Source organism: Dermacentor andersoni, chromosome 1 (genome assembly GCF_023375885.2).
Source record: "Dermacentor andersoni chromosome 1, qqDerAnde1_hic_scaffold, whole genome shotgun sequence".
Classification (NCBI taxonomy): domain Eukaryota; kingdom Metazoa; phylum Arthropoda; class Arachnida; order Ixodida; family Ixodidae; genus Dermacentor; species Dermacentor andersoni.
Window position 1 is genome coordinate 330,226,673 of NC_092814.1, and position 25,400 is coordinate 330,252,072.

General features: G+C 42.4%; 1 protein-coding gene across 1 annotated transcript in view; it reads right to left on the reverse strand.

The window, feature by feature from the left end:
* Surf1 (surfeit locus protein 1) overlaps positions 1 to 25,400 on the reverse strand; it is a 42,299-nt gene that overhangs the window by 14,649 nt on the left and 2,250 nt on the right. Inside the window, exons 2-6 of the mRNA XM_050166952.3 lie at positions 22,513 to 22,638; positions 18,909 to 19,030; positions 13,787 to 13,996; positions 8,445 to 8,517; positions 1,220 to 1,267 (exon numbers count right to left, since the gene is read on the reverse strand). Of these exons, the coding sequence (XP_050022909.1) occupies positions 1,220 to 1,267; positions 8,445 to 8,517; positions 13,787 to 13,996; positions 18,909 to 19,030; positions 22,513 to 22,638 (579 nt within the window). The remainder of the gene's footprint in view (positions 1 to 1,219; positions 1,268 to 8,444; positions 8,518 to 13,786; positions 13,997 to 18,908; positions 19,031 to 22,512; positions 22,639 to 25,400) is intronic.

The following is a 25,400-nucleotide window of genomic DNA, read 5'->3' on the forward strand; positions in this document are numbered from 1 at the left end:
CGAAAGTGAATGACTGAGAATACCACTCTTGCTGAGTGGCTTGAAATGCCAACACACAGCATCAGGCTTGTGTTTCTCTCACTTAGATGCAATGTCGGACTTTTTAAAGTTTATATCAGTGTGTACTTTTATATTGAATATCGGATATAATGAGGTCATTGTATAGTGGCAGCTGTGATTTCGTTATAACGAGGTTCGACTGTACTAACCAGTCAAGCAAATAAACTTAAACCTCACAATTTGACAATGCATGTGTCTTACTTAATGCAGGCACTAAAGAGAGAGAGAGAGAGAGAGTGAAAGCCAATCACAGAGCACGGACTGAGCATAAATGAAGCAACCCCTCAGTACTCGCACAAATGCTAAACTAAGAGTTGCCCCGTTGGCTAAGAAGATCCCCAACACATATCTACATAAATCACAGCAACCTGTGAAAAAGTGAGACACACAATGCACCATATTTCTGTGCCATCACGTGTCCTATGTCATGTCACTTGGCCCATTGAAGAGGAACCAAGCCAGGGATAGCTTGCACCATGTGTCTTAAGGCCACCATCATTATCGGCTTCAAAACATTGTGCTGTGGCCACAGAAGTGTGCACATCTATCTGGGCACAATCGTGATGACGACAGTAATGAGCTGGAAAGCTCACGTCAAGGGCAGCATGCCCATCACAAGTCTCTAGATAAGCAAGCTGGTATGCTATAACAGCAAACAAGTGATGATGCTAATTTCTGTCAGCATAATCACATCATTGTTTCTTAGTATCTACATGTTCTCAATAAAGCTTGTGAACGTGTTGACAAGGCTGTAATTGAGAAAACTTCTTGAGGTATCCATGTCAACTTGAAATGTCAGAGCCACTGCTGCAAACAAATACAGATACCCTTTGGTATCCAACAGGGACTCCGCTTTTTAATGCGGTACATATTGTTAGGCGAAGGATGAGTCAGTAAGATGAGCAACTATTTACAGGTTATATTTACAACAGCGGTTGCAGTGCTGACCGGTTATATTCACCACGCGAGCCCAGTTTGTTCTTCCTCTTCTTTTCTGGAGTGATGGTGCCCACGCACCTCATTCAAATGAACAAATACCACACGCGTGTAGCAATATTATTTTTCCAATAAACATGTGAAGAAATTTGCAAATCAAGATGCTAATACTGAAGCCTATTATCCTCAATCTGAGACAGACAACATGCTGCTATGTCCGTACCTTCTCTGACTTGCGCACAATGCCGACCAGGTTTACCTCGCCTTCTATCTGAAAAAGAGAAATGAAGACAGAACACCAGCATCAGCATGTATCCTATAGGAGCTGCTGTATAGTCAAGAGTGAAGCACTAAACTCAGTAGCAGTGGTACAAAGAATAAAAATGTGAAAAGTGCAATAATATATTAGTGGCCAAGTTGGTTGGACAAAGTGCTCTTTCCAGTGTAGAGACGCGACAGATAAATAAACAACAACAGAGAGCACCAACTATTAACTAAAGTTTATTGTTCGATTCTGCAGAATGTGTGTGTTGCAATCATAAAGCAATGACATCCAAAAGTACACTGTCAACACATTGAGCCTTACACCAACATGACATTTAGGTTCCTTTCCTGACAGTGAGAATGGAAGCCACATTGATGGACATGTCGCCAAGGCCAGCAATTTCTCTTGCCTCCATGATCTCTCACGTCAGGCTGTTGTGCCTTCTCTGCAGCCACATTCGTTTCATCAAATCTCAGATGACAGTAGTCATAGAAAAAAAAAATGAAAGTATGGAAGAAAAACAAAGAGCTCAGGGGTTGAAGATGTCAAGCTACTTGTAATTGCGCAGAAATGGATACCGAGCCGTCAAGTGGAGGCATTCCACTTGATTTCTAACCCTCTTGCAGCCATCAAATGCATTGATTACACTGTTTAGGGAGAAATATCGAGAAGGGCATCAATGTCTGCCATGTGGTTTCTGACAATAAGTCACCAATGATGCAGGCGAAAGATGAAATGCAGTGTTGAGCATTCCGTTGGTAAGCAAGGCATTCCATGACCTGAGTGCAGAACTGCACACACAACAAAAGTCATTGTTGGGATGTTAAGCTTCTCATTTTTAATGCCGATTTTCTATTTGATGCAGGAAAGAAAAAAAAAACAATAAAAGGTTGGCAGATCTTATGCACATGCGTGCATTGGTGATAACCAAAGATTTCTTTGATATTTACTAAGAGTAAAATGTCCTCACTTCAATTCTCTTTCTTCTTCACATATATGTAGCTCAAAGCTCAACGCACACTCTGGTCCCATTCTGTTCACTTCACTTCTTTCTCCATGCTCGGTTGCTTCTGTTGCCGACTTCTTCACTTGTTGCCTCTTGTTCTGCTTGTCTATTCGGGCATGTACCCATTCTGAAGGATTGGCCAAGAATGCTCACCTACACCGAGGTACCTGACCAACTGCACATATCCAGTGACCCTTGTTGTCTATTTAAGCACATAGGCAGCGGCCCATACCTAGTGCCACTGCGTATACTTAGGTTGTTGAGTATACACTGGGTATACACTGGGTTGTTGTATACTTAGCAAGGCAGCAGCCAGCAGCCAGCACCCGCAAAGTGTAAGAAAGAGGCAAAGAAAGCTTTGCTTTAAATATGCAGATCCTATGCTACGTGAAAATCAATGTTATGCAAAGCATTGTCCAATGTCAACACAATGTTCTAATCGTACCCATTAATGCCGAGTTTCACGTCATTGTGCTGCTCCAATGCTTGTTGCACTAAACTTCAAAGTGTTGTCATTTTGTGTAGATGATGCATGTCTGCACCCTACAGTCCAGTGCAGACATGACAGTGAGACATGTGGCTGTGCATGAACTTTGTGGCAAACATGTTTCGCGCCATTGTCATGTATAGCAGTGTTACACACAATACGAAACAAGCGCTTTCTTTCTACTGCTAACCTTGGCTGATTCCAAAGATAGTGGAATGTCACATAGTGTCTCAAAGTGCTAGCTATCACATAGAATGATAGGGAAACTGGTGCTTTCTAATTTTTGTAAGTAAACTGTTGCTATGTGACACGATGCATGCACCAAGTGTCTCAAATCACCAGCAAACACGAGGGAAGGACTTGTAAGGTTCTTGTTCTCTGGTGCTAGGCATGCATCTTTAGTCTAATGGGTAAAGCACTGGGCTGCTACACTGGGGAACCCTGGGGAATCCCACTGAGGAATCCCACCATTGGACAAATAATAATAAATTTTTTCTATATTACTGTCCAACTGAGGCTAGCTGGCTTGATGCTCAACGTGCTAAGAAAGCATGGAGAACAATCCTATATAAATGCTTCACATAAAAAAAAAAAAAAACAAGCACTCAACATTGCACAGTAAACTAATGTTTATGTCGCCAGTCACATCACAGAGAGGATCTCTCAAGAAACAAGAGCCAATGCACGAAAAAACTTTGGTTGTATAGTTACTTAAGGAGCAAAGGATGCATGGTTCCTTCTATGCTGTCCTTACACAAAGTTAAAAGGAACAAGGACCATTATACTTGCCTGCACAATTTTACAGTCTCACATAACCTCAGCAGAGCCCATTAGCTGGCAGGAGGTGACATGAGAGAGTGAACATATTGTGACTGGCACCAAATAGATGAAAGGTAAGGCACGCTTTATGTACACACTATTTACAGATAGAGGTAGCCAAGATGGGAAAAGAGGAATTGTGCGCAACATCCCAGCCCCAATTGTGGTCTTCTTCATTACTCTAAGGAAGCAGCTCGTAACATCTAACATCTCTGGTGGCCGAAGCACCATCTCAGTGCAGACTAATTACACAAGAACGAGGTGGAAAAGTAGGGTTTCAGACGGGATATGTGCACGACTTCATGGGGTGGCAATGTAGATAGCGAAGAACCCTCCAATGACACGAGCTCATAGTTAGTGTTGCTAAGTGGCCATAAAGCCTTGTAAGGTCCTATGTAACATTACAAAAGCTTTGTTGAAAAACCTACATGGTGTGATAGAGTCCAGAGGACAAGACACCTAGGAGAAAAGCAAGCGTGTCAGTGGCAGTGGTCATAGCGATCCTTTTGAGATGATTGCGAGTCGCAGAGTTGCACATGAGCGATCTTACATGCCAGATGGGCTCGAGCGGTAGCATCACGGGCATGCTCTGTGCTATGACGCACGACAGCATGTAGAAAGGTAACACTGGGTGGTGGCCAAACAATAGGTAAAATGGCGAGAGACCAGAGGTGTTGGGACAGGATGAATTGTACGAGAAGGTGTCGGCAAAGTGCAGTCCCAGTCACAATACAGTGAAATCTTGATATAACAAACTTCAAGGGACAGCAGCAAATTGTTCGTTATTCTGAATGGTCGTTATAGTGGAAGCCTCAAAATGAACTATTCTGCCCATAAACTGATAAGTTCATTCATTGTCACCGTATGAACTATCCATGAATACATCGCTGTTGGCTCTCGGCTACCGCTGTTGCAATTTTCCATAACTTCCACCACTACACACGACTGAAGCACTGTATAATAAGAGTGGCATGTGCGAAGGAGATGCTGATGCCGAGAAAACCACCAACAAAGAGGAAGCTCCATGTTGCCTCCAAAGTGCAATGTTCCTTTTTGTTCGTTTGTTTTTTATATTCCTTGCTGTGGACACTACGAGTGTCCTGCTCGAGGCAGACACCTGAACTATTCCAAAAGCGCAAGCACATGTAAATGACACCACCTGGAAAGTGCGACCTTGTGGCATCCAAGCGTACAGTCGCATAAGGGCATTAAGAAATGAGAGACGTGTGCAGAAAGAAGCGTGAAACAAGAAAGGGACGCGTCTTCGTTATTAGGTGACACTTTTGTGGACAGAGCAAGCACTCGCAAAACCTGACACACCTCATCGCCTCTACAATAAAGAGCCCCCTGCTGCATTTTTTTCCTCCAGCGCTGTCTCAAGTTTTCTGAACCCATGTGCTGTGGTGTCCGCTTTCTGCACCTTATCTGCTAGCCTACTGTTCCTGCTGCCATGAAGGATACACAGACATCTAGGAATCCCCACATTTCGGAATATTAATCTATAGTACTGAGGCGTTAACATGACATGAAAACTGAATAATGATCGTTATTCTGAAAAGTTCAGTATTCTGAAATTCGTAGCAGTGAAATATTTTTACACTGAAACTGTAAGCAGGGGATATCTGAAAGTTTGTTAATCTGAAAAGTTTGTTAATGTGGTGTTTATAGTAACAAGGTTTCACTGTAATCGTCAGACACATACAATGCCAGCATTTTGGTCAGTGTGCCGTTCAGCCTTTTGGTGGGCCCATTCGTCCACAAGTGATAAGCAGTAGTGAGTTTGTGCTCCGCAGAACAGGAGCAGAGAAGGTTGTCGACAACGTTTGACAAAAAGTAGCAGCCTTTGTCTGTGAGCAGTTGTCTAGGGGCACCATGATGAAGGATAATGTCATGAAGCAGGAAATCTGTGATGTCAATGGCGCAACTAGTCAGGAAAGCTTGTGTTACGCATACCACGTAGTGTAGTCAGTTGCCACAGTGACCCACTTGTTACCTGAGGTAGACATAGGGAATGGGCTAAGAAAGTCAAGACTGACGTGGTAGAATGGCTCCATGGATATGTCAATGGGCTGAAGAAGGCCTGTAAACAATGCAGAAGGCAGTTTGCGTCGCTCGTAGAGGTTCTTTACGAACTGTAGTAAGAAGTTGCGTGAGAGAGCAAACTGAAGTTCCAGGCTGTCTAAAGTGGTACAGCGACGATAAAGAATATTGTCATGAAGCTCTAACAGAAGAAGTGATATCATAAGAAGCCAACAAACACCGACACCAAGGACAACATAGGGGAAATGACTTGTGCTTAATAAATTCCATTAATTTATCATTCAATAAATTAATAGAAATGAAAGTGGATAAAAATTGGGCCCCTTGGTTAATCCTCTTTCTTCTCGTTCATTACATAACGAGGGTCTCGAATCTGCCAACATTGATGCCTTCAGGTAGCATGTTTGGGTTTATTGACCGGTTGCCTTCATCCAAAAAGATCACATTCTCGTGACGCCTGTGGCAGAAATAATGTTCCACATCCGCTGCCAAGGTCTGCGAGTGGTGGCACTGGCTAACACTCCCAGGGTTCTACTAGGAAACATAAATACCTAAGAAAGTGGATGGGGAAACGGTACCACGGTAGGTCAATTGGTAGAGCATTGCACGCAAACTGCGAAGGTTGTGGGATCGTTCCCCACCTGTGGCAAGTTGCTTTTTCATCCACATTCATTTCCATTAATTTATCATTTCTTTATTTCATTTATTAAGCACAAGTAATTTCCCCTATGTTGTCCTTGGTGTCAGTGTTTTTTGGCTTCTTATGATATGAGTAATAAAAATTGGGCCCCTCAGCTAACCCCCTTTCTTCTCGTTCGTAACAGAAGAAGTGGTGGGTCCAACTGATGATAGACCATAACATGGCATTGCCTTTCTGTTCAGCACAGATGTTGACCAGATCCCAAACAGACATAACGAAGTTATCAGTATCACGCTCGGTAGTATTGAGAGACAGTGTTGTTGCTTTCTACTAGACTTGTAGATAACGTCAAAGGTGTACTCCTGTAGCCATAATGCCCAGTGACCAAGCATTTCTGTAGGATTCTTGAGTGATGAAAACCAGCAAAGAGAGAGCCAGCAAAAGGTATAGTTGTCGGTGATGACAGATGACATGCAGCCATATAAGTAGGGGTGGAATTTTTCCGCAGGCCAGACTAGAGCGAGGCATTTGTGCTCAGTTATAAAAAAATTCCTTTCTGAAAGAAGGCAGCTGGCATAGGCAATGATATGTTCATGGTCATGCTGGTGTTGGGCAACGACTACATCTATTCTGTGGCCACTGGCGTCGGTGTGAACTTCTGTAGGAGCCGAAGGGCCAGAATGTGTCACAATATGCAGTGCTGTAAGCAAACAAACCAGGGTGGAGAAGACGGAAAAGAGATGTTCTTCTCTGAAGTAAGTCGGCAAGCGCCCAGGCAATTTTGGTGAAATTTCTGACAAAGTGACTGAAATACGAGCATAAGCCAACAAAGCTCTGGACGTCTCTGACTGAGCAATGAACAGGAAAGAGCTGCACTGGCCCACTTTCTTAGGGTCAGGTTGGACACTGCTAACGCTAACAAGGTGTCGGAGAACAATGACGTGGCGTTGAGTGAAACGAAACCTGGAACAGTTAAGTTGCAGACCAGCTCGCCAAATCACAACAAGAATGCTGACAGGTGGACCAGGTGTCTCTCAAAAGTAGGCGGAAAGACACTGACGTCATTTAGATATCACAGACAAGTGGACCATTTATAGCCCCTAGTAAGAAAATCCTTCATTCGTGTGAAGGTTGCGGGGCATTACATAATCCAAAAGGCATATCCTTGAGCTGGTAGAGTCTATCCAGCATGATGAACGCAGTATTCTCACATTCTACGGTATCAACATCAATCTGCCTGTAGACATAGTGCAGGTCAATGGAGGAAAAGTATGTGGCTCTGTGGAAGCAGTCCAAGGCATCACTGATTCGGGGCAGTGGGTATACGTCCTTGTGCTTGACGTTGTTCAAGAGTCGGTAATCAACAAAACAATGCCAACTGCAGTCGCTTTTTTTCTCTTCTTATTCTTCTTTTTTTTTACTAGCCCTACAGGGGACGCCCACAGGCTGGAACAAGGTTTGATAACGGCTATTGTGAACATTCTGTTGACTTCTCCTTGGATAACACAACGTTTGGTGAGAGAGACATGATAAGGATGGCAGTGGATAGAGCTCACGTCACCTGTACAAATTCTATGCTGGATGACAGATGTTTGGCTTATAGAATGATTATCAAAGTCAAAGATGCCATTGTATGAGTCCAGAAAGATCAGCACGTATCATTCCGGCAAGGGCACTGCACTAGGAGCTGGTTGTGGTGGGAACGAAGGATGAAATAGAAGGACTGGTGGGATCCAAGATGCAAATCTTGCAGTCTTTGGCAGCAGTGAAGGCAGCAAGCAACAAGCCTGCACCAGTGTGTGATGGGGTGCCAAATAGATAAAAAGTAAGGCATGCTTTACGTACAGACTATTAACAGATAGAGGCAGCCAAGATGGTCGAAGAGGAATCATGCACAACATCCTGGCGATCATTGTCTGATTCATTACTCCAAGGAAGTGGCCCATAACAATATTTAAACTATTTGCTGGCATATATTTAAATTTTATTGCAATTGGTACAGTGAACGGTGACATCATTGTAGACTTCTGTCATACTAGACAACTCTTTGGGGTGGAAGACATTGCATGATCAACATTTGGAACACACATGCACAAAAACAAGGAGCAAATGTCATACTGCAACATAGCACTGTTTTTCTACTGTCTCAAAAGAAAAAAATGTGAGAAACCTGCCACAATCTTTTACATACCTGCCCCTGTAGCCGCTTATGGGGAGGTGTTGTGGACTTTGGTACCCAGCCACGGTTCACGAGGATTGTGAAGCTTGAAAAGCCAAACACAAAGAGAAATTAAAACCAAGAAGGAGAGAAAAAAAGAGGGAGGGACCTTAATGGGAGAAAGCTGGAGAGGTCGACCTGAGTGACGTGCCTCTACCCTGTTACCTCACATTGCATAACAGGGAACACTGCGTAACAGGGAACAACAGAGATGGGGTAGGAAGATAAAGGAGGAAAATGAGGGAGGGCTGGTATGATAATTACGACAATGAGAAGCAGACACAGTCTAAGTACTGCTTTATGCAATATGTACCTGCATACAGGGTGTCTACCAAGTTGACATTTCCAAATTCCCGGAGTTTTCCAGGTTTTTCCCGAGTGCCTCTGCAATATTGCCTGAGTGACGCAGAACTTTGTTTTATGTCAAGACTGGCTGATACCACGTCGCCCGATGCTGTCACTCTCTAGTAAGCATGTGAAAAAGAAAACGACTTAAACCAGTTTGATAGTAAGGAGTGGTGTTTATTTTATTCAAAAAGAGAACAGAAGGGAGGGGGTTAGTAAAATGCACAACGAATAAAATGTCAAAAAAAAAAAATAGTAAAACCCATTGCAAATGGGGTCGAACATTCTCGATCAAATATGAATGAAAAGGAGATGCATATAGAAGGAAATATTTTCGAATATGAGCTAGTTATATCAACTGGTAGCAAGCTCATTGGTATGAAGCCCAAACTTTGTCACAAGTGAGATTCTCTCTGAACAGCTGGTGAGTAAACCTTAACTGTCCTGAGACTCCTGACATACTCTATGCCTGCGCACAATGTCTCAGTGTTGCGTTTCACTCCTTTAAAGTTTATTTTGCTTTGGATGAGGGACACCTGCATTTCAGCGTCAGCCAACACTGTTTTTTGAGCTCAAGCTCCTTCAAGGCGGCGACGGCACACTGCCTTTACCGTTCATTCCTCAATGCGTAGGTCCTTACTGCTCTCGCGTTCCTTCCACCGTGCGTTCGCTCCACAGACCATTTGAAGCATCCTGTTGATCAGTTGTTCAGTCAACATCCGATTTTTCAGACTCCCTAGGGGCCGCAAGAACGTCCGAAAAAGCGGCCAGTTGGAAATGATGAATGCAATGTCTCTTGCCGCCCTTAGGGGCTCAAATCGCCACATGCACATCTGAAAAAGCTCTGAAGGCTTGCCAGTACACTTATTAGACATATCGGTGCTCGTACTGTGACAGAAGATGGCGGGTGCACGCGTGTATAATTAAGGAATGCATACTGCGTCTCGTGGCAATTGCCCCTTCCCGCGCTCGTTATGCTTCACCGCAGTAGTTTTGCGTATGCTTCACCACGTAACACTTCTGTACAGAGGCGAAGCTGTTTTCGGAAACCGGCATTATGCAAGGCGCCGTGCTTTCCAAGCTTTGAAGCCAATCGCGAGGACCAAAAAGGCGCAGTCGATGCCACTGCTGATATCGGCGAATTCTTTCAATGAAAAACACGGCACAGAACGGTGAGAAGCTTAATAGCGAACGTCGATGTAGCTAGGCGCAAGCGTTGCTGCAGTTACAGTGAACTCTGCAGTGGTGGCTACGGATGCCAGCGGATCTGCGTGCGAGCGCTAGTTCGAGGCGGCGAGGTAATCAATATGGCGGCGGTGGTGGCTTTGATAAATGCCGTTTGGGATCTGCGGTCACGGCAAAAAGTCTGGAAAATCGGACGGTGAAGGGTTCTTAATTGCGTCCGAAATTCCAGACGTTCTTATGCATTGACTCTATGGGGTACGTGGTGGTGCCGCGACGCCATACGAATTATCGGGCGTCCGGAAAGTCGGTCGTTGACTGTACACTGGCAACTCCTTCAGCGGACGCGGCGTCAAAGATGATTCGTTACGATTCCTCTCCGTTACTCAAGCCAGCATTACTGCGACTTTCGTTCCCTTTCAATAAAATTACAGCTCATTTTTCCTGATAGAAGCACAAATTCCCTGAGTTTTCTCAGAATATTTCCAGGCCATTCAAAATCCCTGAGAATTCCCCGTTTTTCTGGTTGGTAGACACCCGGTGCATACTTCATGCCGAAAAGCGGCTTAACACTTGTTGAGCAGCCGAAGCGATGGAAATCAACAATTTTGATTGGTAAAAACAACGGCTTTTGCAACTCTTTGTCGCTCAAAAGTGGCAAGCCTTGATTAGAGCACATGGGCCCAAGTGTGAAGAGACACGCTAGACACCAGAGGTGGTGCACCCTATCATCAATTTGGATATAGCTTCTACCCCAAAAGAGTAATTAAGCCATTTCTATATGGCAAAACTATTAGGACAACGCGAGAAGCTAAACTTGCTCATTCTGATTCATATTAGTCTTGCCCAATTTAAACCAAGAATTACTCATAAACAACACAGCTGAACACTTATAAAAGGGAGAATATGACAGTGGTACAAATGACAGAAAGACTTGACCTCGCACTTGTGAGACTACATCAATGAATAATCATCATTGCCACTGTATCTTTGATATTTTATTGTGCTTGAGCAAGTGCTGTTTTGAGATATACTAGCAAACCTTACAATAAGAGACAGATGAGAGATGCAGACTCAACATTATGCTGGTACTTTTAATAAAGATTCATCTAGAGCAACACAAAGCAATCTTAAAGTTTGTGATATTGCATATGGTCAGGGCACATCATGATCATGACTCCTGTTTCATGAGTGAGCAGTATAACAGTTAGTTGAGGTTCTTCTTATTCAAACACATGTAAAAACAGAAATTCTTTCCTTAGGCAGCGTCTGAACCAATATGACGTAAATTTGTTGCACTTGAAAGAAAAGGTAAAGTGTTAGTGAGCATTTAAAATAGATTCTTTATTTAGGCCTTGGAATTTTACATATCTATAGTTACTATTAACAATAAAAAAAAAAGGGTGAAAAAAATCGGAGTATCAAGTTTACAACTCTCTAAATCAAAAAAAAAAAAAAATTGCAATTCTGTTAACTGTACCTGACAGACCATTTATGGCAGACAAAATCAATATAACTGAGAGTTTGCGTGAAGTTTCTACCTAGGGCATGTGAGCTTTGCAAAAGCCTTCTTCACTATATAGCAATATTTTCTACATTATATAAAATAAGACAAGGCTCCATTCCATGCACATCACTAATAAATGACATATGCAACATGAAGCACATGTTTGCATTCGCACAGTTCAATGCACACATCTGTTACCAGCCTTTTCTCTGGGTCATGGAGCATGATGAGCAGGAGCACTGTTCATAAATAAGGCATGAATGACACTAAAGCTTCATAATATATGGGATAGATGAAGATGATTGCACCTTATCACACTAATAGCAGCTGGGTATGCCAGCATCACTATGTTCTTCTGCAAAGTTGGCAACATTGGACTGTTTCAAGCTTAGAAATACAGTTACACTTCGATATAACGAAGTTGGTGAAATCGGCAATTTGCTTTGTTATATCGAAATTTCTTTGCATTGGAAGTCAACCCTTATGCAAACAAGTACAGTCACTGATCGATCTCATTGCGATAGCAATTATATGGACACTCCAGGCGCATTTTTCCATATAAAGTCCAATTAAGGGCGATAAAATTGTTGCCGCACGTCATATGCTGTATGTGCGAATGAAAACGTGCAAGGGTGGGCCAGTGAACACGGCTCAAGGGGCTCAATCTCGTGTGCACGAGAGAGGAAGGCAGTCCGGAAACGTGCCCTCTTCTGCCGCGCACAAAGCACGGGGGTGAGGCAAGGGAGGGGGAGCACTCTTCTCCGGCGGCTGCTGCTTATGGCACGGCTGTGTGGGCGCCGTATCTTGAAAGTGATCTGTGACGTGGCCAAAGTGCTCGTCAGCATGGCCTCATCTTCAAAGCAATCTGCGATGTTTGCAGAGTGTGTGTAGTGCTGGTAGCTTTATATGTGCTGTGCTTTCGATGTTTCGTTCACGTTGAAGTGAGAGATGCAAGAACGTCAATTCGCTCGCTGCTGCTACCGCGATTCCTCACTCCAGCATTTTGACAGCAGGTTTCTGCGCTCATTGAGCGAGATGTATTCATGTTTACCTGTGTGCACGTGACACCGTGCTTGTTAGTTAACACACACTGGCGGGCTAGTTAGTTGATAAAACTACTATCCTTGGCTGTCTACTAATTTGCCATTGCAATCGATGCTTCGCCTTTCAGGTGAAACTGCGAATTCTTTCCCACCAAGAAGTTGGCCCCGCAAAATGTAGATGCCACAGCGGTGCCTCCACAAACTACCATTAAAGGACCATGCATACATATACTTTGTCCACTCCACCCCCGCAGCTGATAGTGTGGGCAACAGTAGGAGGACGCTATCATGAAAAGTGCCGACAGTGGGGAGCGAATGCTTCGTCTGCCTCTCACTTAAACACATCTCCGACACTCGAGATTATGCATCCTCCAGTACTAAATGTACTGGATAGCAGCGCACGTAATGCCATACTATCTCAGCATGCCCACTATTTGCACATGTGGCAGATTACTTCCAAAACAGGGTACACAGGCTGCATATACGCTAAGTTGTGCTGACAGCCATGCGCAGCCATGGCTGCGCTGAAAAAGGAGACGCGCACCAACCTGTCCCCCCAGTTCCTCCCCTCTTTGCATGCGCTTGATCGCATTACTGCGAGCTCACACTAACCCTCCCCTTTTCTCCTTGCTCACTCAACAAGATGGCGCTCATCAAGCCACGATCCTTCTCGGCTCACCCTCGCATGCTTTTACTCACACCCAAACCATGAAGTGTGTGGGGCGCCAGAGGATCTTATCGCCCTTGGACTTTACAAGGAACATGACGCTGCTTCGTTTTGGCAGTCACTCTTGGTCAAGTACAATTCGACAGGTGTGTTCACAAGCAGTCGCTTGTAATTCAATCATTTGACCATCTGTGTTCATGGAAGTTTCCATTTGTTGTCTCTGCAGCGGCAGTGAAATTTCGCTATGTTGAAATTGTGTATAAACACACCTGGTTATATTAACGTTCTAAATACGTGGTGTTTTATGGACAAGTTATGAAATATAAGATACTTTGTTATACTGGGAATTTCTTCATATTGAAGTTCGTTATATCAAGGTTTAACTGTATACGCCTTTCTAGCTGCAGATGAGAAGCACAGTACCCTAAGAATGTTATGTCACCACAGCACTAAGTGGTACACTAAATGCACCAAGATTCATCAATGAGTTGACACCTCTGTTTACCTTGCTACATACTACGAGCTTAAAGGCAGCAACAGTGACAGCACCGTGGTTAGCAGCAGCACTCACTTTCGGTCCTTCAGCTTGAAAGGTGTGATGACCAGGTTTCCTGTCTGTCCTGGTGAAGTGATGATGCCACCTCTCCTCTTGCGTGGGCCCGCCTCTGAATCCTCCTCTAGCTCGATACGTGATCGTGGGCCCACGTACATCTCCCGCTCATGGTCAAAGGTACCAGTAACCCTCACCTGCCGGTACTCCATGTCATTCAGCTCCCTCAGACTGCACAATACAAAGAGAAGTTATTAGCTTCAAGTTCGCTAGAAATTCTGTTCTGCCTGAAGGCTACTGATGAAAACGTGTGTGGCCATCTTAAAGATAAGTGGGCTCGTTCCTAGTAGAAAGCTGAATCAATGCAACAGTTATCACAATTATACGCTGCCCTGAATTTGATAGACAAGCATTCAGGTTGTTCCAGAACAGTAAATCCACATATGTAGGCCAAATAATGCAAAAACAAGCATGACTCTGAATACAGCTTTGGTTGTACCACCTACTAGAAGATCATTACATAAAGAAACAAGAAATTCAACATGATGAGGGTGTTTGATGCAACACTAAACATATTATGACATGTCATACTGCTCTGAAATGCCACGCAGGCATCCAATAAAATTGCTGATGTTGATGTCCTCCAGTATCTCTGTAGAGATAAATTTCAGTGAACAAAGGTGTCTGCTTTGCTCCACCAAATGTAGCTGAGATTGCAGTGCATCCAGCCCATTTGTGTTCAGTCAATAACAAAGCAGATGTTTAGACTATTCCTAAGTCAGGTAAAATGTAGACATTTAACAGCCAAAATTAGTAATTAATATGACCCTTAATTATGAGCATTCAGGATCCATTCTGTTAGTAACCTTGCATCCTGAAAGACTGATAGCACCATATGTAGCCAAGCAGACAAAATTTTCTGATAAAGGTAGGTGTATATATATATATCTTGCTGCACCCATAAAATAGTTCAGAAAAGCTGAATACTCCAATGGAAGTGCCACTAATCACTGGTGGTTTAATTAGAATTGGTTATGACTATGTGTTGCTACACAACCTGTCATTTGGAACATGCATAGATTAAACATGACTCCCTACTAGTGTTGCATAATAGTCTATTATCCTATTGATAAGTAACAACAAAAGGACAGCAGACACTACATTTTTCTTTTTATTTTCAAGAATTATACCTCGGCACTTTTTGTACAGATGATGAGACTAGCTTATCAATTTATTTTTTGTCAAACTCTAAAGATGAGTCCAGCTCAACAAGACATTTGTTTATTCAGTCAAGAAGATATCTGCTTGCCTGTAGCTTTAGGAAAGTCTGCAAAACTTCATTTGGCATCAATATAACTAAAAGCACAAAAACGCAAGGTCCGAAATCCCAGGTCAGAGCAGGACACTATGGCATGCTACTTCTAGCAAGCTTAATTTGGAAAGGTGCCCCATGTGTAGGACACACCTGTGTCTAAGCAGTCATCACAGAGGTGGAGCTATGACAATCAACATATGGTGACCTGTAATCTTTAACTTAAAAAAAAGTATAGAAAAGAATATTGCGCTTACCGCTCCTTTGCTGTAGCTCAAACCTTGCAGCAAGATTGCATATTATGGTATGAATAATTCAATTTGACGCTTGGCACTGTTCTTTGGCTGGTGTGAAAAAAAATAAAAAATGCGAGGCTGCCTTCGCTTGCATCCTTTGCCATAAGTGCTGCCCAAAAAATGATGGTAATCAAATCACCTATCACTTTCAGTGCCTTTAAATGCCTTTGAGATTGGTTTCCATCACTCTGAAGAAGCCAGCACCGGGGGATGGGGGTAGGGGGGTGCAATGCAGATACCATGAGAAGCACAGATAAAGGCAACTTCATATTTCTTTTTTTGGCAAACCAGGCATGAAATTGGGCAAACTAACACCGATTCTTGTTGCCAAGGCTGCTGAGCTATATTTTGGAGACAGCTACAAGGGGTACTCACACATTTGTCCACTAAGTAAGCAATCTTTTCTGCCTCAACCATTGTGCCCATAACAATCAGAAGTACCATGCTGTAGCATCCCTCTCTGTCTCTTTGTCCTTATTTTGCCCTGTTAGTACAGAGTAGGGGTGCACAAATATTAATATTTGAGAACAAATCGAGTATGAATCGAATAGTACCAGAGACGAATCGAATCAAATTGAATATTGAATACTTTTCAAATAGTTCTCAAACAAAAAGGTTGTTTTTGCCTTTAATATAAAACGATGCTCACATGCTCATTGCTCTTCACAGTGCTAGCTAGTTTCTGTCAGAGTTTCTGTCAGAACATTATGAAGCATTGTTTATTCAAAGTTCAAATGGGGAACCCAAAACGAATAGGCAGTTTGTTCAAATACCCAGAATTCTTCGGAACGTTCAAATAATCGCGGTTTCAAAGGAAATGTCTGGCTCCTTTTGCAATGTACAGCATGTTCCATTATGCCTGACAGTCTGGGTGAAATTTATCACACTTCTGCTACAATATTACATTTGATTGCACACACTAGAGGCATTAGACTATTAAAAAAAATTAATATTCAGATTTACGAATACCAATGATTCAACTAGAAGACTGAATCGAATTCGTTATTCGAAATCGATTCGTTATTCACAATTTTTGAATATTCACGCTCCTCTGGTGTAGAGTACTAACAAGCCTACTCGTCTACTCTTGTGAACTTGCATTTTGTGCCTACAGTCCACTATAATATTGTCCACTACATCTTTTCGAGAAAGGCAAAACCTTTCTCGGAAGGATGTGTAGCCACTGCTTATTAACTGCTCTCGCCGCAGAACCAGAACATTCTTATTCAGCGCACATACTGTGCTTAACGAAGAACATCTTGGTCAAATTGGTCTATGATTAGGGTAGGAAATTACTGCGCAAATGTGAAGAAAGGGGCAACGAACAAGAGGACACAGAAATAGTACAAGTCCTGTTATACATGCAGTTACACTGTTTCTATGTGTCCTCTTGCAAGCTGCCTCTTTCTTCGCATTCATGCAGAAATTCCCTACTGTAATTACTTCTAAGATCAGCATGTTTTTCTAGCAACATAAAAAAATATATCTACAGTGTAATGGGCACTATGTGGAGCACTGCTAATGGTGTTGACATGTAGAATAGCTATTTACACCATAGTCAATGCTTTGTGACAAAGTAAAGCCCTGACATATAAAATCAAGAAGGCCAATGTTGTAGTGGAGTTAGACTTGCCTATATTGCAATGTGCTTCCTTAAAAAATAATAGCACTCCTATCTTGTCTTCTTCTGTCAGTGCAGCTTTTAATCTCTGCAATTTTCTTCAGCCAGCAGTTCTCAGTTTTCATTGTTAAAGTGCATGTTTATGTAATGTTCTTCAGATAATCAAATTTAGCTGAATAATACTAGCTCATTTGTGCAATTTGCAACAATATGCCGTTCTCCCTAATTATTGTGGCTCCTGTTACACTGATGTATTTGACAAAAGCATATAACATAGCTAAGCAATAGCTCTGCAAAGGGGCTCTGCAAATTACATAAGATAAAAATTGTAACTAGTATACTACATCTGGCAGACATACAAAACATAAAGAATAAATATCAAATAATCTACTTTTATTTCGTCTGTCCAACAGTCAATAAACTACACCATTCTGGCTTTGTATAGAAATGATGAGACAAAAGATGTGAACAGTTTCACGAGCTATTTCAGGCACAAAAAACAGAGAGGCTCCTGGCTGAAATTTGTTCACCCCCTATTTATAGTATTCCTTTCCACAGACCAGCCCCTCAATTTTATCCTGATACATTATGCCACTGTGCAAATAGACAAGGGCAGTTGTATTAAAGTGTTATGAGGTATTGCTACGACATGGCCCTTCTCCTGGCAATGTCGGTTATCCTCTATTCATCCTGCATGCTATGCTCAAAGTTTGTTGATTTGTAGTGCCTCACATTTCCGTCTGGGTCAAATTACACATAGTGACAGCCTCCATTCATTGTCTTCCTCTTACCACTGCAATCCTCGTACCAAATCTTAAAAAAAAAAAAAAAAAAAACGAGTGTTTAGATGTGTGATGGGTCATCTGCCTGGTTGGCCGAGGCAAATATTTCAACATCTTCCCACCCCCTTTGCCCACATTTGGCTCAGATTTATTTTACAGTCACTTACTGCTAATTCTCTCACATGCTCAACTCACCCAAACAGCATGCCCTCCTAATGGAGCTACTCTCAACGATAAGTGATCATAACTCAAAGAACATCGTGTTCATTTATCCCCTTAAATTCACACATAGGCACTGTTCAAGATTCCTTGTCCTTTCTGGTCACCTGTGCATCCTATGAGACACTAGGTGTTATAAGCTAAATACCGCATTTTCCAGACTGTAAGCCAGACTTTCTTCTGCAAAATTTTCATTGGTTGGTCTTATACAATGGTGTGACTTATAGATGCATAAAGGAATGCGTGCTGGGATGACCAATATGAGCGTTTCCTTTTTCTCAAGCATGCCATACCGCAGAGGCAATGTCAACGACCTGCCTACAACATTTCATGAAGGTTATTCAAAGGCCGACGATAGTGACCCAGCAATTGCCGAAGCAGCTGAACTTTTCGACTGTGTTGGAGTACAAGGCCTTTGATGGTTTCGAGTGAAGTAGAATAAATGTTGGTGTCCTGCGCCTAAGAAGAGTGTCAGTTGAAGTTTTGTTTCTGCCGGAATTTGCGGCTCCTAAAAATTTCGTTTACGAAAATTTAGTGCCCTGAAATGGCTAAGTAGACACCTTGTGATGAATGTACAAGTGTGCATGATCATGTTTCATCATGTCAACCGAGCTAAAATAGGTGCGTGTTATCCACCTGTGCGACTTGCATACAACCTTTTTCTTCAGAACTCCCGAAAAGTGAGGGGTGCAACTATACAAAGGTGCGACTTATAGTTCGGAAGATATAGTGTCTTTTCTAACCCTTACCATAAGTTTTGAAAGGGAAAGGGTAGAATGCTCTCGCATCCCACTTTTCTACAGATTTAGCCCATTTCTGAAATCATCACTGCGTTGGAGTAGCAGCTTCATGACTAGCACTCCAACATGGAGATGACTTCAGCTGGCAACAATAAAGATAAAAGCCACAGTACTCTTCTGGCAGGTCTACAGCAGGAATTGTTGTCTTCTTGGTAAGGTCATCAATGAGCTGCAACTTCCATTGCCGCCTTTGCACCTGCCATGTTCCCAGGCCAAAGGTTGCAATGGGGACTGCCTGCATGAACCAGATGAAAAGTACGGTGGGGGTACTGCGACAATGAGGGTAGGATAAAGTGCCATCTGCTGAAGCAATGGTTCTCATGTACGAGTGAACTGGACTGGGCAGTTACTGCACATTGGTGAAGAAGAATGGTGGATCCAGACACAATTGAAGTGGTCTTGTAGGTATTATTTGATGGTAAGAGGAAATGTAGCTACAACTAATTTCAACTGCATATTAGGATCTTTTTATTGCTATCAAAAGAGCAGAACAGTCATAAAGCTCTTATAATTCATTGATATATGCAGCCATCACGTTGCATGCAATATGGTAGTTGTATACAAAGTTAGAATAAAATATAATTTGTAATAAGAACACAGATGAAATAACTGTTTAGACCAACCAAATGGACATAAACAGAATTGACTGGATTGGATAAGATATTTCGCTCCAGCAGAAGAACATAAACTTGATCCTTGCAATGTTTGCAACGTAGTATAACTTGAATATTTTGAACTCAATTCCAGAAGTTTGCTCCAAGATGACTAGATTACTTAAAGGGCCCCTCACCATGCCACATAGCAAAGTTCGGTTATACACTGTAAGTTGTTACATGCCCTCTTGGGAGCTTTCTACCGCAAGAATTTTTCCAGTTGGTTCATTAATAGATTAGAGAGAAATATTTCAGCGCCGTGAACCAATAATTTCAGGAGGGGAGCGTCACCGCCAGTATGGACCCTCTCTTTACTTTCTCTGTCTAGCCTCTCCAAGCAAAATTCCTTCCCTGTGTTCTCCCATACCAGTGCTGGAGGATCGCATGACGCATACGTCATGTGCACTGCCTTCTTTTTTTTTTCTTGTGCTTTTTCGCCCCACGGCACACTTCCGCTGACGGTTGCGTGTGCGAGCCGTTGTGTTTGTCTCGTTTTGCGCAGTGCACAATTTTGCATGCTGTGCACGAGAACACCTGACTAGCAGCATAAGTCAGTGCTACACAAACACTGAGGCAGGCACAAGTAGATCACAGAACATGATCGTATGCTGGAATACGGTAGAAAATGACATAGTTTAATTCTCAGTGCGTACGACTGCATGACGTGGAACAAGCAGACGAAATGAAAGTACATCTCTCTTGCTGCGGTGTGAAGTAAAACTAAAACACACAGACATTCGGTTTGTGTGTTTTATTATTTCTCTGAACTTTATTTCGTCTATCGAAGCAACAGATTACACAAATAACTGTTGTCGCCTTGAATAATTTTCTAAGTGTCACATGTCACTATAAGCGATGTCGCAGCATATACATGTACATAGGCGCACGGCGTCCGCGGGGAGAAGGGCAAACAGCATTTAGTTTGAAATTTCAGCTCTTTCCGCGGCGTGTAGCAATGTAATTCTTAGCAGACACGATCGTGAGCGCACATTGTACGCATTGCGCTTGTCAGCTCAATATGGTCAGACCTGGTGAGGGGCTCTTTAACAACCCACTGTAAAGAGGTACATTGTCATTTTTACAAGATACAATTTCACTAATATAGTTATATTGCAACAAAATTTGGATAAACCAGCAGTGTCAGTGCTTCTAGACAAGCAGTATTAACGTTTTGTAAGCAGATTTTGTAGTTTATAGACAAGCATAAGCAGCTTTCCACTGATCACACCAGAGCACTAGTGTTCTATTTATAAACTTCTTGGGTGTTTAATGAGATTGTGTCTCTTTGTGATGCCCTACTGAGAAAAATTGATATATGTGCTACTACTGGAGCCTGTGGAATTTCCTAAGTAACCAGGTGACCAACATGGATTCATGCAGGCTAAACATTTGGCCCCTAACATGCACCAAGAAGACACACAAGAATGCCCAAGTGCAACTGTCTTAATAACACTATGACACACAATGATGTCCAATTGGAAGTGCAGCCTTTGTAAAAATTACGCACTCTGGTGCCACTGCGCCTGTAGCAGGTATGGGGCATTCCAATCGCCACATGCTCTTAGGCCAAGATTATTGAGAGTGAGCAGGTAGCCACTTTTGCCATTGCATGCCCACAGGTGAAGGATTCATGGTATTCACTGTATAGTAAGTACATCATTTTTTACCCTCCTCTGTTCTTGGATGTCGCATGTCTCAGCACATGGTCAAAAGGGTGTCGCTCTGCTGGTGCTGCCATGTGAAATCTACAACATCCTGCTGCTTGCATCTTGAGCTGCAAAACTGCAAAGCATCCTTTTTTACAGTAGCAGCTGGCCTGACAGAAAGGATGATCTTGACGAAAGCACAGCAAGAATGACTGCAAATACCGATGAGGAGCATGTGAAGACAATGCCAATGATGGTACAGCGTTTCGCATGCCACCAGTCCAGGCTCAGATCGTGGTTGAAGAAAAATTTCCTTTCCTGTGGCCGCTTTTCGGCATTCTATGAACGGAACGATTCACATGCAGAAGTCCCCAGTGATGTCTAGTGCAGTAAAAAAAAATTAAAAAAAAGAACTTTGTGGCTTTGCAGGTCAAGCTGCAAGCAGCAGTATGTTTGTATAGCTTGCAAGGCACTGCTGAGCAACAACCTTTTGACCAGGTGCCGAGACAAGCGGCATCAGAGAGCAGAGAAGGACAAGAGAAAATGATAGCGAAAGCAAATGGAGCACTTGCTATTCAGCAGATAATGCGACTCCATAATTTGCAAGCATTTGCAGGCTCCTCACCCTCCATAATCTCGGCCTTAGCGCATGCCATCGACCACAGCACCCCAGCACGGCCCTAAGCCTGCTATGGGCCCAGCCGTGCCAGGCTGCATATTTTTGATAAAAGCTACAGACTATAGTAATAACAAGCGGACACACAATAGTTTGGGAGAGCACAACAGGTCCAATGGCTTCTCACCATGCTAACGCAGTTCAGACGACTGCACACTGTTCAACACGAACCAACTAGCCCAGCAACACGTACCACTGGCTATGTAATTTAGCTCATGCAACAAAATAACTTGAAAATATTTTTACGATTAATAATAATAATGGTGCCCACAGCAAAAATGGCAATGTCGAAGGCGATATTATCTTTCAGCTGAACCACATCCTAAACAGTTGCACTTTAACATACATAACTTTGTGGAAACTTATTCAGAATTATTTACTTCTGCACTACATCCATACATTTTCTTAGGTTACAGTTTGTAATGGCTATTAAATAATGCCTATACATATACAGTCCAACTGCAACATGTAGGTGGTGCAACGAACTATCAGCTGCAATATCGGTTGCTGGCAAATTTCATTATGCCATAACAGACTATATACAATTGGCTTTTTAAATTTTTTTCCTTATGGCCCAACTTGAGCCAACAAGCACGCTCCCAGCCAGGTGCTTGGCCAATATGGGACCTCAATGCTTGGGAAGGACACCTACGTGATGGGAAATTGCCAACATATTAGGACCGACAAGCATACTTTTTGAGAGTTGTGTGTTGAAAGTTGCTTGCAAACTCAGAACACTTACCAGAAGAGAGTACCCTGCCATGCCAATATCTCGTGGTAATTTGAAACTGGCAGTGTACTGGCGACACCGCTGCCCTATTTTGGGTTGCCATCGGAGTTTCAGTAAAGGCCGAAGCACCCGCTCGAACTGCAAAACACATCAAAGTCAGATATCTGCAATTACGGCAATGTGCGTCGAACAACTTTAGACGAAAATTCGTGCTTGCTGCTGTTCATTTGTGCTCACAATTTGCAGCAGGATCGCATCTCTTGAACTGCATCACTGAATAATACACTTAGAATTCTTGGTTGTCTGTTTGTCTAGCGAAATGAAAATCTGCAGTCTATACCACTGAAGATGTGAGCTGCAGCAGAGATGACTTGTTTGGCTGCCTGTGCACAATTAAAAGTTGTGATGAATCAGGCAAATAATGACGCCAAGTGTTTTATTGTTTAGACAAGAAAATGCATCTTGTGAAATTTCTGTGAAAACAAGGCAGCGGTAAGTGCAGCATTTTCATTTGCAGTTGTTAGAATAAAACTTCGTCACAGCACCTCTGCAAGAAAAAGCAAACGAACTACTGTAGCAAGTGCTCCAAACATGGCATACAGTTCTGTGATGGGGTGCTTAACATGCTCCTATCAGGGGGCTGTGAGAGGAGCACGAGAGTTTATAAACTTGGTTGTTGAGAACACAGCTTTTCTTGAGTGCAAAGTGAGCACACAGTGAGAAAAAATGTTACAAATCCTGTGCATTTCACCTGCAGTTCTACTACCAGCAAGTCTTCTGAAACAATAATTCATCTGTCCCTACACACTCAAATAACCATGGATATCCACTAGACATGTAGTACGACTGTTGGAAATAGTTTAGATATTGTGGATATCCAGTGGATGTCCAGTGGATGGATGTCCCAGACATATCCAGTGGAATTCCAGAGGTGGCCACCTTGCAAGTCCTGTGGATGCCCAAATTAAATTTTTTTATGCAAGGAAAAAAAAAAAAAAAGAAGGTAATGATTACCCTGTTCTACTTTCTACCTAAACTCCATGGAATGCAGAGGTCATGCATTTTTCATGGACTTGAAGAAGCTATATTTAATCACATGTGTGGGTCAACACTTTTAAGCACTACACTCAGCCTTGGCTTAAACTTAATATATTCCAGCTAAGCTTGGGCCACATGCTGGTACCAGTGTTCCAAAACAAATGGGTAATACGGAATTTCTTCAATTATAATAAAGCACATACTGTACATGATTGATTGGACTGCACTGCAAAGTATTTTATTTAATTGAGGATTTTCATGGTAACTTTGGCATAATTTTCACAGCCCAATTAGCTTCATGAATACATTTTCTGTGATGTCCCCTCTAATGGATGAGAAAACGTGTGCAAGATATATTTCAAGAGTTAAAATAGAAGTGTGTGACTGACATTTTACATGTCATTTTTTATTTGCAAGGACAAGCACAGACCATTAATTTGCACATTTTATAATTATTTTAGCATAATCACTTGGGCCATTAATAGGCATTCTTTGTGTGTCCATCGTAAGTGGTACGTGGATATCGCCCCCCCCCCCCTCCCCAGTAGTGGATTTTCCACAGATATTCTTCAGATGTCCAACATGGGTATTCCTGCAGTGGGATGCTAAGATCCTAAATGAATGTCCTTTTGATATCTGTGATTACCTGTGCAACTATCATAAGCAGAATATCAGAGATAAGAATGTGTGCACATTACACATCTGAAAGTGCTAGGCATTTATTCGCCAAGCCCACTTTCTTCGATGAATGCATCCTTAACCCTTAGACTGCCACTTCTGAGATAACATGTGTGAGGCCTCATTGCGTGCACTCCCCAAAACTAATACGTATATCATTGATTTAGCACTTACAGCACACTCCCTGCCTCTCCTGAAGCAACTGGCGAAAAAAAAAAAGGGGAAAAAAAGAAAAATATTGTGGATCCATTGTGCAATATATAGAGAGGTAAGCTAAATGCACAGAGCTCGGAGATTACATTTCTTACAGTAGGTGGAGCCCATGTTTTGGTCATCTTTTGTTTCGTTTTGGTAGGGAAGTTGTGGCGAGTCAGCCTGGCAGGTCTGTCCATACTTTGATAGATGAAGGAAATTTATCAACTGTTGGTAAGTTGTGACTCAGATGAAAGCAATGATGAGGAACTACATTCTATGTAGCACAAAATATCTGCTGAATAAACATGCGAAAAAGGTTGGCACAGGATGATCAGCAATCAGGGGAATAAAAATGGCAGTGAAAGGGCTAAATATGCTTGGGTTCAGAGGCCCATGCCTTCATGATTTTAAGGGTTGAGGAACTCCTTTTCTTGTTGACATATTGGCGTGTTGGTGGTGTAGGATGATGGTGATGCAAGTGTTACTGACTGAAGGAAGAACTGAAACAACAGAAAAAAATGCTAATCTACGCACTATTTAGATTTTGTTATGCTGACATATAGGGGGCTACTAAGTGGTACAGCTGACATGTTATAACCAACCTATATACTTGTATTTAATATGCCAGACTAATTTAAGAAGAGGCAGTGTTGTACATTGTTGAATATTTACACTAGTACCTTACTGAGAACTTGCCCTTGAATCAAGGTGTAATAACTTGTAGGTGCAGCAGCATTATACGATCACTTACAAAGTTAAAGAAAAAACCTTGTAATTTTTGCCCCAGAGAGTGGTAAGTGATTAATGGAGTAAACTATCAACTGAATATTCATAAACAAACTTGCCACTCTTATATCTTGCCGCCTTAAATATCAGATTAGAATAAATATAAAAACGAATAAATAAAATTCGAGGGTCGCTTAGTTATCTCTACAAGGATGAATGTGAAAGCACTGCGACCATTGTGCGATGGTTGGACATTATGCCAC